The following is a 13,578-nucleotide window of genomic DNA, read 5'->3' as shown; positions in this document are numbered from 1 at the left end:
TTCGCAGTTTGACCATAAGTCACAGAGGCCATAGGTGTCACAGATTTCACCATATTCTTTATGCAATAATCGTTCGTTCCTTGTTACGTTATGCTACCTCCCGGGCTCTAGTTTTGGTACTATTGTCACATTATCGATGACCGGAACAATTTCAGTCTGCTAATTTCCTGTTCTTTACACTTTATTGTTGTAAAGGGAATAATGACATTGAAACTGTAGTGAATTACTATACAAGCATTCTTTAATTACCTCTGCCACTTCTCCTTCTTTCCTTTAACTTAAAGCGTATTGATGATGGAGAAGGTTCAGGGAACTCTGAAGTGAATTTTTCCTTGAATACGTTCGTCGTGCCTGAATGAAGTCAAAGGTGACACATGGAATGAAACAAACAACTTCACACATTTGTTTCTGTTTCTTCCAAATATTTTACGCAACATTCCGAGTTCTTCGCAAACTGACGGATTTCTTTCGCAGTCAAATTTTTAGGCATTTCTCTTGTTTGACATGTTCTGTGCCTCTGCAGTTGCGTAATTAATTTTTTACAGGTGTCAAGTGTCCAATGCTAGTGTTCATTGCCACATTTCCCGCGAAAGTTGCTCTATGAGTCGCAATTATACTGATCATCGTATCAGGCAGCTCATCTGACTGCACAATTTGTGGCATTTCAAATAGTAGGAAGTCACTTTGTAGTTCCACTTTGCTCATGCGCAGAAAAAGGTATTGTTGTGCTATGAGGCATGTCGGTTAATAGATTAATTGAGACAAATATCTGTGAAGTAAGGATTATAGGATGTAATCATTTTAAATGGTGCTTGCAAACACATCCACCTGCCAGCAACAAAGTGTTCATTGAAGTCTAGTGTTTGGCAATACAATGAAAAAACAAAATGTTGACGCATTCAATGCGAAACAATGGAATGGATCCTTCCCCAAGTCTGGTAACCGGGTCTACGCAAGTTCATTTTTTGTTTGACCATGAATTCTAAAAATTGTTACGTCGGGCAAGATTATGCCTCACATCGCTTTGAAAACGAAACTTTAGTGAAGTGCCTAACTAATTGAGAAAAAAAAAGAAAGGAAAAAAAGTAATTTGTACAAGGCTGAACATGAGCTAATTACACATTCTCGTATTATGACGTGGGAGGGTTTTTTATGCCTTTGAACTCACATACGACTTTCTAATCTAGATAAAGAGGAAAGAAAGGATGGATGGGGGAAATGTCACAAAGAGAGGAACAGAAAGTAAGGTAGACAAAGAAAAAGTACAACATCGTCAATAACATATGACAATTGTGTAACATACCGAAAATTTCCTTTTTGATCCATGCGATAATGTTTAATGAACAAACCTCATTTACCAGCATCAAAGTACATTTTGACACGGACAAATATGTATTCCTAGAATGATAACTTTGTGAAGTCACTTCTGTTAAAACAAACTGTTTTCCATAAAATACAGTCAAACCTGTCTAACAGCGGCTACCCATGGGAGACGAAAAAGCGACTGTTATAGACAGGTGGTCGCTAAGGCAGGTTTGCCTATACGTTTACAACATATGCTGCGATCTGATTTCGCAACTCTTAAGCTGACAACATCTCTATACAAAATAAAATACAATGAAAGCATTACACAACGAGTAGAATCAACTTAAATGTTGCAACATAATATACATTTCCTTTGTGGTATGTTTACCTGGGCTTTATATGATTGTGTTCTTGACCACTATTTTCCTGTTTTTCTCCACTCTGCCCAAGTTTATTCCATTCTCTCTGAGTGACAGCATCATCAGATATTTTCTGTACATTTCGAGCGCTGGCAGCAAATATACAAATACACCTGGTTGTCCTACGCTGATCAGTACAGCCATAAATGAACTGTAATACACATTAAGGCAGGTGAAGATAAAGCATGGATATTGCCTAATGCTCTAATATTTCAAACGCAATCCATTACTTCGGTTAAATGTCGAGCCATGGCACAAAAATACGCTATCATACCATACAATATAATATTGATGTTTAAATACGCTCTTCAAATAGGGCTCAGTAATAACATTTGCAAAACTGCAAAATTTGAAAATTACAGATATAGAACACTTATAAATATATTGACCAACTTTCAATCAATATATGAATACAAGACGGTCAAAAGTGAACTGCAATGTATACATAGGAAAGGTAGATTAAACATTGACACTTGGTGTTCTAATATTTCAAATGAAACAATTTTTAAACGGTTTCCAAACGTTGTCCAGAAAACTACATCTAACTATTGCTAGACGCAAGATTATTCCGTTAAAGCAATAGTACTGTGATCATACTGTACATTGTATATAATTTCAAAATGACGAGCGGTATTCAAGATTTCAGGGGAGGCAAAAAGTAAAATCTTCACGAATTTCAGTCTACATGTGACAGACAAGATCTAGATACTCAAGACTCTATTAGATACTGTAATCAATTGGCACGATACATTCTAATGATAGTGTCATTCATCATTGCAAGACCTTTGGGTTGGAGTAAAAAGTAATCGCAATAGAGAAGCTCATTTCATCGTAACTTTTTCTTGCAAGGCACATGTAGATAGTGTACTAAGCATACGAGGTTTGATGACACAGGAGAATCATTCTCTTTGTGTTCATGACTGCAAGTGATAAAACACTTTGAAGCTACTGTCCAAGGCTGAACTATTGTCTTGTCGTTGTTCCTTGCATTTTTTAATTCTGAACCCAGCTGAGCAGCTGGCACAAAGTCTTTGCTCGAATCGTGGACCTAATACACATGGATTGTTCACTGCAGTCTTTCTTTGATGTAATGATCGTCGCCGACACCTGATTATGTGTATCTTAATGAGTACATTCAGGTTGTTTCGCTGATGTGCCTTTTTCAGACGGAAATGTCTTTGGATAAATACAGATGATGAGGAGCAGCAAACCTGGGATCATGACAAATTTTGTGTCAAAAGATGGGTAATTGCTGATTCGCACATTTTCGCACACGCAAAAGACCTTGCCTAATGGCAAGATATACCTGTTTTCTACCATTACCGTCCCTTTTTGCTCTGGAATAAGCTGGAGAAAAGTGAAATATTGAGATCACAAATGACAATCATTCTGCTAAAATGTTAGCTTTCTTTTAAAAACTGCCTGCTTCTCCCAAGCGAAATTGTTTGAGGCATGATTTCCTAACATACACCACAACTGCACATTCACTTTACTTGATTTTGTGAGTTATTTCCTTCTGCGCATATAGTTTTAGATTTCTCGAATCTTCGTCTTGTTCTTCTCCCGGCTTGCTGGCGGTGACGATCATGGGATCAAAGCAGTAAGCCATGCTAAAAATGTCTTTGTGGCGCTTTTGAAATGTACGGGTGCATGAATTAATTAACGATACGATGAATGTCCATGTGTATTAGGTCCATGCTAAAATAGACCGCTTCTGTAATGTATTAACTTTCATGGATGTTCCTTTTCCTACAGCCCAGTGACGAAGCAATTTATTCACCTGCTTCCTCCCACTAAGTTCAATAGGCAGGAATTCACTGAGTTGTTGTTGCTAAGTATGGCAAGCCTCCGGCAAGCTTTGTGGTTGTTAGGGCAACTTTTGTGAACAAGGCATGCATGAAGTCTGAATCATTGCAGAACCGGTCTAAGAGATTGGCTGAATATGGGTGTTTGCGCTAGCATTCCGCTGATATTTATAGAGAAGATATTACACTCCAGTAGGCCTACATCACTGCACTCAAGGTGACATCGAAGCATCTGCAGGACTGCAGAACTTTTGAACTGTATTTGACATGAAGATGCTTCTTTTTGGAGTAGCTACACAGAACACACACTAACAATCAATACAAAGAATATAGTTCGAAATAATTGGCGAACAGGTGCAACTCGTGCAAAATTTCTAATAATCTTGCTTAATATACCCAATGTTCAGACGGTGATCCGTGACTTCGAGGAAATACTATCTTCGAGGATAATGTCTATGGGACGCAAAATGTCACACGGTCGATTTCGTAAAAAAAAATGGTAATTTCGGCGACAACATTATTATTTTTTCTAAATTAATCAGTTAATTCCTTCTCTTCTTCAACATTCACGCTCATTCGTATCGCTGGATCAAAGATTGTTTAACCGAAATTTGAGCTGTGTCTGCTTTTGCCAATATCTTTATCAATGAAGCGAAATCGCTATTAGAAAAACGACGTTATCATGACAGCAGCTGCTTTCAAAGCTGTCATTATGTCAAATTTCATTGCCAGGAGTAAACTAAAAAAAGCTAAATTAATAATCCATCCGTAGGAGCTTTTGTGTGTCTTGTGAGTTTCATGTAAGTCTTATATGTGTAGGCACGTGTATTATTATGACAAAATGCATCGCTGTCATGAAAAATCTTACATTTATTTATATTACAAATAAAATATATTTACAAAACAAATACACAAATTCACCATGTAGGCCTACACTTCCACAATGATCTGGAAGGAATCGTGCTGGAAACTACAGTCTTAGAGGCCTTCTAAATGTCTCAATACTGATTGTCTACGTCTACCTTCTTGCATGCAGCAGTAACTAGTTGGAACTTTGATAAAAACACCCTTTGTTGTAATTACTAATTACTTCTCTGTGTGGGTGTAATATGACTGCATCCACAAGACTTGATGTCTTGGTTAGATACGGTCTCTGCCTTCAGATACGTCCCCTCCCCATCATTTCGCCACGGTTTATTACTAAGGTATACCAATCCTGGAAATCAGAAACATGTCACTGTTTTCTTGGTTCTGAAGCACATGGCTGTTGTTTTCCTCCACTCTGCGGGGTCGGGGGCAATTTGTGGTTGGGGTCGGGCCAATTATTTATGGAAACCTGTGGTGATGTTCAGTGCTTTCCTCAGCCGGATTTCCAGGTCTTCCTTGCATTTGTACATGGGAAGATGCAGTACAAGGTAATTCTGACAGGTGTTCGCTTCGGGGCGCATGTCCTCCGGTGGTCCCCCGCGACAATCGTTTTCCCCGTCCATGGGCCACATCCGAGGGCCGATCACTCCGAATCCACCAACAGGTACATGTGTGGCTCCAGTGAAGAATCCTACGGGGATACAATTATTGTACCCATGTTATGATATAGATATATAATATTTGCACATACAGTGGACTCCCATTATCCCATTATAACGTACACTGTTTTAATGAAAGTCTCTTTACAACGAAGTAAAATATCCAGATCCCAAAGTCGTCATCTAGTGTAACTTTATGTAAGCCTACTTTACAGTAGGCTATAAAGAAATTTGGATATAACGAAAGTAAACCGCCGGTCCTGAGGACTTCGTTATAACGGGAGTGCACTGTATATCTATTTAATTCAACATTCTTTATCATGTCAATGAATTTAATTCATTCAACGCCTTGTACATCTCTTTTCCAACTACGTTTCATCTTTCTCACCTTAAAAGAAAAAAGAAAAAAACACAAGGAATACATACATCTATAGTAAGTATGAACTTATTTACCTAAAATATTCTATTCAGTGTTAGCACAGCTCTCCCAGACGTATAAAGCAACTTCACCAAGTTGACACTTCAAATACGTTTTCACACATGTACAAAGTACTGGTTTTTATGAAATTTCTCTTCATTTACCTTATCAGTCATTATGCATTTCATCAAAGGGGGAGATTGAAAGACCTTGTGGCCACAAAGACTCTCCTGTCGCTATCTAACAAACCATTCGGGTTCAACGCTTTGATTGTTGTTTTCTCGCTGTAGTTCTGTAAAAGTTGTTTATGGTGTTATCAAGTGCGTAATGTATGACGATGAAAGTGATAAGAATAATTATTGTACTGTTTTACAAAGACACAGGTGAACCCACAGAAATAGCCAGGAAAAAAAGCAGACCAGAAACAGTCGTCTAATATTCATAACCCTCGAGGTTAACAAAGTGGACCGTAAGGTAAAACTGCTTTAACCAAGCAGATGCTGGCTTTTGATTTAAAAAAGAAAAGAAAAAACCCATATGAATGCGCTTAAGGGGAATGAAAGCCAAAAATGCATGTTGATTGAGTGAATGCAGCAATATTAGTAAAAAACATCGGTGAAAGTTTGAGGAAATTGGACAATCCGTTCAAAAGTTACGAATTTTTAAAGTTTTGGTGACAAGACCGCTGGACCAGAAGACTACTACAGCTCCTGACATCACATACGCACTACGATACAAAGAAAAAAAAATCAACATATCTTTACTTTTCTCGCATAATGAAAGAACGCTAGATTTACCTCTTTCAGAAATCAGGAGGCATATTATCCTTGACATATTATGTCAGTAACAAGTCAAGGGAAGGTGTACTTTACATATGAAATTATATTTTGTTGAATCGTCTTTATATTTTCTTTATATTGTAGTGCATATTATTGTCATGATCAGCAGTAGTCTTCTGATCCAGCGATCTCATCACCAAAGTAGAAAAAAAAATCAGAACTTTGACCGTATTTTCTGATTTTCCTTAAACTTTCACTGATGCGTTCTACCAATATTGCTGCATTCAACTCAATCCACATGCATATTTGGGGTAAATTCCTTATAAGCACTCTAGCTCATCATGATTTTATATTTTCTTAACTTGTGTACGACACACAACAAACTGAATCTTACCCTACTTATTGCAGTAGCTGTGTAAAGATTGAGGGATTATAGACTCTGCAGAACCTTTTTATAAGACTTTCAACTTGTGTTCTGTCCCAGAGTAGCATGACATATGGTATCTCACAGCAGAATATTGAAAGATTTGTGCAGTGTTTTTTTTTCCATCTTTTCTTCTTCTTTTTTTTTTCAGAATACATCCGCGGGAGTTTTTTAGCATTCGCGTGATCTTTGAATTTGCGACTCGAAAGCTAACGCGACGCAGCCTCCTGGAGTGAGCAATGGAAACAGCAGCTACCTCGTACCAGTGCCGTGCCTCGTACATGTGCAGAACATTTTTATATAGCCTGATAGCGTCGTCTTCAGCGTTAGCGTCGCAGATCCAAGGCTCGCTAATAGCAAAGCTGATGACTGTTGTGATATGCAAGGGGAAACCAAGGATGTTGGAAGCTCCTTGGTAAAAGCAACTTACTCAAGAACTTTCTTTTCTCTTCCTCTTGAAGACTGTGAAAGACGTCCCAGAACATCTTGATGACTCGATGTTCTCTGGTGTATCCTTGTTCGTACCGAAAGCTCTGAAACAAAGGTTTTTATGTTTGTATTTTATTTTTTACTAAGAGTCGATACATTTTGTATATTTCGATGGCAGGTCATTTGCAGCAATATAACAATCATACTCTGACGACAACAATAGAAAAAAGGAAAATTGGGTGTAAAATCCATAATCGAGGCTACTGCAACATCAGAATAATATGTTCAAAAAGCAATTGAGAAAGAATATATTACGAACTATCCATGATTATAGTTCACTACATGTAGATTCCTTTCGAAAGGAGATTAAAGCATGAAAACTATACGCACGTTATCTTTGAGACACCCTTGTAATGGGATAAGACTATACATAAATTTAGAGAAAAAAAATTGTCATCGTTCACGTGGGTATTCAACATTTACATTAACTCTGCAAGAAAAGCAATTGACGTGATTACGTACAGAGGGGAATTAGACCAATTCATGATTTTAGACATTTACTATGTGATGTCCATATATGTACGTGTGCACGTGACGAAGTTGCTCTATGTGCATTCTGACAGAGTATGTCTGTCATTGTTCAAGGATACTGAATTCTTACAAAATGGTTTTAAAGTACTTTTTGATTTTTTTATGCTTCTTATATTTGGGAACTACATTTGGAAGTTTCTCAAATTCATTGTCCTTCACTGCATCATAATCTCGACATAGACCTGTGCAGTGTAAAATCATGGTTGACGTATCTTTATTCCAGTGGTTTTAAAGTACTTTTTAATTTTTTTATGCTTCTTATATTTGGGAACTACATTTGGAAGTTTCTCAAATTCATTGTCCTTCACTGCATCATAATCTCGACATAGACCTGTGCAGTGTAAAATCATGGTTGACGTATCTTTATTCCAGTCACTGCCAGTCTGCATGATTATAAACAAAAAAGACAAAAACACGTTCTTCGGGCATGATGGGGGCAAACATGAGGAGAGAACAAGTTAAGAATGCAAACTTAAAGGAAAGAGGGCATCAAAACGCACCCCTTCAAACGCCATCCAGTCGTATTCTCCACCAAGGAAGAGCGCTTCCATCTCCTCCCACTTGAAAAGCTTCTGGAGGCATGTCAAAGGAGTCACTTGCATCATTCCTTTCTTAAATGCTTGCACCTGCTCTTCAGCCGTGTGGTATCTTGAAAGAAGCTCGATGTACTCTTTGCTGTTGGTGGGGTAAAGATTATGGGCAGCCTGTTAACACTTTGGTCACAAGAATATCAAATCAAAGATTTTGCACTGTTTAACGTGAAAAGAGAACTTTCTCTAAACATATCTGTAAATTCAGAACATCAGAAATGTTTGCAAAACACTTTGTGAAAGTGTGAGGCACGAACAATCTGTTTAAATTCATTAATTAGATAATGAAGTTCTGTGTTGTCCTACCCTCTCTAGACTGGAACTGTAAAGTGATGAGTGACGTCATTATTACAAGTATACTGTCCCCGAACTAAATATTTCTTGGACATTGAAGAAACACTGGACTCTTCTGGGCTCTTCCAGAAGTCATGGAGAATATTTTTACCATACAATTCATTTGTTTCTTTTGTTTTCGTTTGTTTGCATTCATTCAACTTCTAAACTACAAGCAAAATAAAATTTGCATTTTTGTGAAAAATTACACAAAACATAGATAAATTACAAAGGAGCAAAATAAAAGTACAATCTCATGTAAGACTACTATAGCATAATCATTATAAGACATTTATGACTGTATGAATAACACGTCAATACTGCAAAAAATTGTTCTCCTCTACAATTGATGTCTAATTTACTTTCAAATCTGTCAGGAAAAATATCGTCTCTTCTACCTACAAAAATGTTAATCAAAAGAAAAATATGTCATCATTAATAGTAAGACCACTTTTCTCTATTTTTTTTTTTTGGGGGGGGGGCAGGTCTGTAAGTCCTCACTAATCCGTATTTTCTAATAACTGTCATGCAACATAATATCAGATTCTCTAACAACACATTTTCCACATGTTTTGAAATATCTTTTGTTATTTACTTGTACCACGGGAACCTTGGCAAGGTAATTCCTTGAATCAAAGATTACTTCGGCTGTATGAAAACTTCAGTCAATGAAACAAAACTTTGTACGAAGTGGAAACCTACACATTGTCTTTTGTCACCATCACTGCATCACCACCTTCTTTTAGCTCCTTGGTCTTTCCACTGGAGTCGTCTACAACAAACGTCATCTCCATGGCTTTAAGGTCTTCTTCAGACAGCTGTGATAAGGACTGAATGCTCCTGGCCAAATCTGGTTCTAGAAGCTGCAGGTCCTCCGTACTGGAAACTCTGTGCATTGATAGATTGTTGTTGGTATTTTTTTTTACTATTATTGCTACAACATTTTGATATATGACATAATCACTCCATATACGACATAAAGATAACAACTGATGAGTCTCAAAGGTATGTACATAGAGATTGAAAATTTCATCCTGATTGACGGACTTTTATTAATATTTTGATGGTTTCATCATAAGGAATTTTAAAGCAATAGAGATACTGGTGCTATCATTCACTTCTGCACTGAAAAAACCCCAAACATTTGTTTCTTCACCTCAAAAACATGCATTAATGCTTTGCATGTGATATCTTTTCTCCTTAGACAGGGTTCGACATTAGCGGTGGCCCGGTGGCCCGGTGGCCCGGAGCCACCAAAAATCGGGCAACTAAGATTCAAAATGGATGTTTTACGCTTGCTTTTATTTCGGGCCACCAAATTCTAGTGACCAAACGGGCCACCGGAGAAAAAACAAAACAAAACAAAACAAAACTAGTGGCGATCACCCGAGCCCTGCTTTAAACCAAGTTCACTCATTCGGTGTTCGGGTGACAGAGTCATTCCTGCTGAGGGTTGGATAAGGCCCCAGTCACATAATGCTCTGCGTCCGGCCTTACGTCCAAAAAAGCCAATTTTTCTGCGGACTTTTACAAAACATACGGGAAAAAATGCGGGCGATACGGGCAAATACAAATACTTGCGTTCACTTGCAGATAATCTTACGAATTGACACGTAGTTTGTTTTTTCGACTTGTGTTAACTTCCGAATACTTCTGAACACTTGCGGAGAGTTGCGAATATTTACGGAGAGTTCCGGATATTTTCGGATAGTTACGGATAGGTAAAGATTGCTACGAATAATTATGGACAATGTGGTTTTCTGTGCCGATCCCTGCTCAGTCAGTGTATCAATGACAGCAAGGTTATCACATATTGGACTGTCTTATGCACACATGGGGAAAACTGAAATTATATTACGAACAAGTTGTGAGGACTTTTAGTATTCGTTGATGTTATGAAGCATTAAAAGAGAATTTAAAGTTTGAATTTTATTTGTTCGACTCAAATATTGATATATGTCATTAATGTACAAAATACAAAATACAATTATACCACAAATAAAATATAATATTGATCTATAAGTTAAACAATAGAGGAAGAAAATGAAATGTACAGTCATGAAATAGACAAACTTTGGTTACGTTTTCATTGTTCATCGATATTCATGACTTAATTGGTTATGTTAAGGAGACTGTTATAATAAAGTAATGCTTGATAAATTTCCAGATAAAAAAAGATGGACTTTAGAACACCCCCTCCCCTATCCACATACGATATGAATAATGTTATCCACATTCAGGAGTGTAAAGTGGCTAAGACTGTAAGAGAAATACTAAATTCGTTCTCATTTTAAATTGTTTATCGCTATCCCACACCCTCCTCGGCCAGAAAAGTAGATAAAATGCTGTCACCCCATCCCCTACCCTAATATTGACCTTTTTCGAACAATATGCATTCAAAGAGTGTAAGAAAAAAGTTCAGCACCAATGGTCAACCGATGTCATCTGTGTATGGGTGCCGCCTAAAATGACCATTTATGAGAGAAATTTCATAACTCGACATTGCGGTTTTGCCACTCCATCGCTCCGACTATGTTGTATAGTATCCCTTCAGGTACATGCGTTGCATCGTGGCAACACGGGTGGTGTGGTTTCCCACGACTCTCTGTTCCCATGGGAGTGGAAAACGGAAAACGTCAAGGGACGCAATCGCCCGCAATATCCGTAACTGTCCGTAAATGTCCGTAAGCGGACGTAAGTGTTGTGATACGTTAACTTGCGGTTAATTTCGGATACTTACGGTGGACGCAAATGACCGCAAATGGACGGGAGGTAAACATTTTGCGGATGGTCTGCGTCCAAGCTACGGATAGTTATGTTCAGTTAAGGATAGTCACGTTTAGTTACGGTTACTTGCGTAAGGCTGCATCCGTGGAGTCCCTCTGCGAAATTTTGAACATTTCAAAATTTCCCGGCGCAGGCTTGGCGCTGTCATTTTGCGTTTCTTTACGGATTAGTTACGAAAGGTAACGTCTACATACGACCCTGCGGATGCCTGCGTCCACGCTGCGTCCCCCTGCGTCCACTCATCCGTATCTATCAGCGGCGGACGTAACCCATCGTGAGACACTGTGTGACTGGGGCATTGCTTATTTCTGTATAAATTGTAAGGTCTATCACACGTATCCAATCATTCATAGTGCAGAACTCGGGGGAGGGGTGGGGGAGAAAGAAGTTACAAGAAGTGGACACACGTGCAACGAGAGGGGGCCATCTTGCCATTATACCGTATAGCTAAAACACATCAAGAGTAAACATAGTAGGTTGGTAAATGTAGCATAGTTAACATAAAAATACACTTAGATGTGAAAATTGGTATACTGACAAATCAACCACGAGCTTCTTGTAGAAGAGATCCGGAAAGGAAGAGTGATGACAACTTTGTTGTAGATCATCAGACCAAAAAGTTTCCCAATGGCCTTCAGCATGTCTAGGTCATGGAAATCCTGTATCAATGGATAGATAATGACACGATTTCACAAAAGCATTATGGCATTGCGGTCACGTTTCTTCTTTTTCTTTTTTTTTCAGATTTCAGAAATCAGTTCATGTTAAGACTTGGGGATGTTTAACTTTCAGGAAAGAGACCCTTGTTTCAATGTTCCGATCCGATCAGGTGCAATTCGATAAAGTACTTGCAGTGAAGCTATTCAAAATCAGGGGGAAATGTCTCATGCAGACACAAAATGATTGAGAACTTTTAGGTTTTTCATTAATCATTCTGTCGAGGCAGAATGTTGCAGGCATGAAAAAAAATCCTTCCCAAGAAATTACAGGTCATACAGCGCACGAGCCCGACATGCCCCCCCCCCAAAAAAAAAACAAACAAACAAAAAACCATGAGTCAAACATCCACGAGTTATACAGCCCTAGAGCTCGACACTAGATAAAAAAGGCCCACAAACTCGACACTGGGCAAATAAGGACCATGAGCTCGATACTGAACAATATTATATATATATATATATATATATATATATATATACATATATATATAATATTTATCTTGTAGTGATCGTGAATTCTGTAATCTCATTGGTCAGTCAACCACTTAATATATCCCGTATTACGTGGATATGACGTCATGATTATGTATTACACAGACCAGCTGCGCGTGTACCAAAGACGCTTATAGGAAAGTGCGCGCTAATCCTGTACAAAACAAATGGACAGCGCGCGGTCCTCAAGCGTATTGCGCACAAAACCTGAGACCACTAGACGCTTGATAAACAACAGCAACTTATGTATCTATCTGGCTACTGCACTGTAGTATCTTTTATAAAATGGGTTCAAGAATGTAGCCAATAGGAAGCGCTGAAATGAGTCACATGTGCTTTGGTTACTCAGTCCCATTGCACTGCGTGTTAAATCCTATTGCCGATCGTCTGTGCGCGCGGCGGCTCCTTTGAATTGCATGCATACGCGCTGCCAATCCTGTAAACAACTTCTAGTTCGGGCTGCCGGCCGCCGGCCTTTCTTCCCTTGTGCATAACATGTGTGGCGTACGTATACTCTTATACGCACAGTACAGTAGACCAAGCGTTGTGGGACCGGACGCGTACATGGAATCACTTTGAAGGGCAAATCCAACGATTTAGCAGGTTAATTCTCACGCCGTTTTCAAAGTATGTTGTCTAGTAGGCCTTTATGAGGAGTCTATATCAAGTCTTTAAGGTAAAGGGTGCATATTCTATGTAAAATAAGTAAGTTTTCATGCGGGAACTTAAGTGTCCGGATACCCAACCCCCCGTCATACTTATATGTGCGGGATTTCCGAGTGCGACGTGCGTAAATGTTTGGGACGAACATCTTCGGACGTCTTGACCCACAAAGGTACGTGAAAAACGCTGAAAAATGCTGTTAGTTTTCGAATTTTCGACCCATTTTATAAAACAAATGATGCACAGGATTATTTCGTGGCGTTAGTGGAGGCGTATAGCTCACTCTCGGGTATTTGCA

At 38.6% G+C, this 13,578-nt stretch overlaps 1 protein-coding gene across 3 annotated transcripts in view; it reads right to left on the bottom strand.

Annotated features, from left to right (window-relative positions):
* Nucleotides 1–3,243: 3,243 nt before the first annotated feature.
* The window catches only part of LOC139725527 (ubiquitin-protein ligase E3A-like), a 14,943-nt gene continuing 4,608 nt past the window's right edge, over nt 3,244–13,578 (bottom strand). For 2 of the 3 annotated variants that reach the window (XM_071636611.1, XM_071636612.1), the window contains 5 exons: nt 11,945–12,065; nt 9,322–9,507; nt 8,197–8,371; nt 7,107–7,209; nt 3,244–5,087 (listed from right to left, as the gene is read on the bottom strand). In XM_071636611.1, coding sequence (XP_071492712.1) covers nt 4,852–5,087; nt 7,107–7,209; nt 8,197–8,371; nt 9,322–9,413 — 606 coding nt within the window. In that variant the 5' untranslated portion in view covers nt 9,414–9,507; nt 11,945–12,065 and the 3' untranslated portion in view covers nt 3,244–4,851. Of the gene's footprint in view, nt 5,088–7,106; nt 7,210–8,196; nt 8,372–9,321; nt 9,676–11,944; nt 12,066–13,578 lie in introns of those variants that run through there. The other variant, XM_071636610.1, reaches the window with a different exon arrangement.

Source organism: Diadema antillarum, unplaced genomic scaffold (assembly GCF_040938485.1).
Source record: "Diadema antillarum isolate AM-2024a unplaced genomic scaffold, OU_Dant_1.0 seq00000049_RagTag, whole genome shotgun sequence".
Classification (NCBI taxonomy): Eukaryota; Metazoa; Echinodermata; class Echinoidea; order Diadematoida; family Diadematidae; genus Diadema; species Diadema antillarum.
This window is presented reverse-complemented; position numbering and strand designations above follow the sequence as displayed.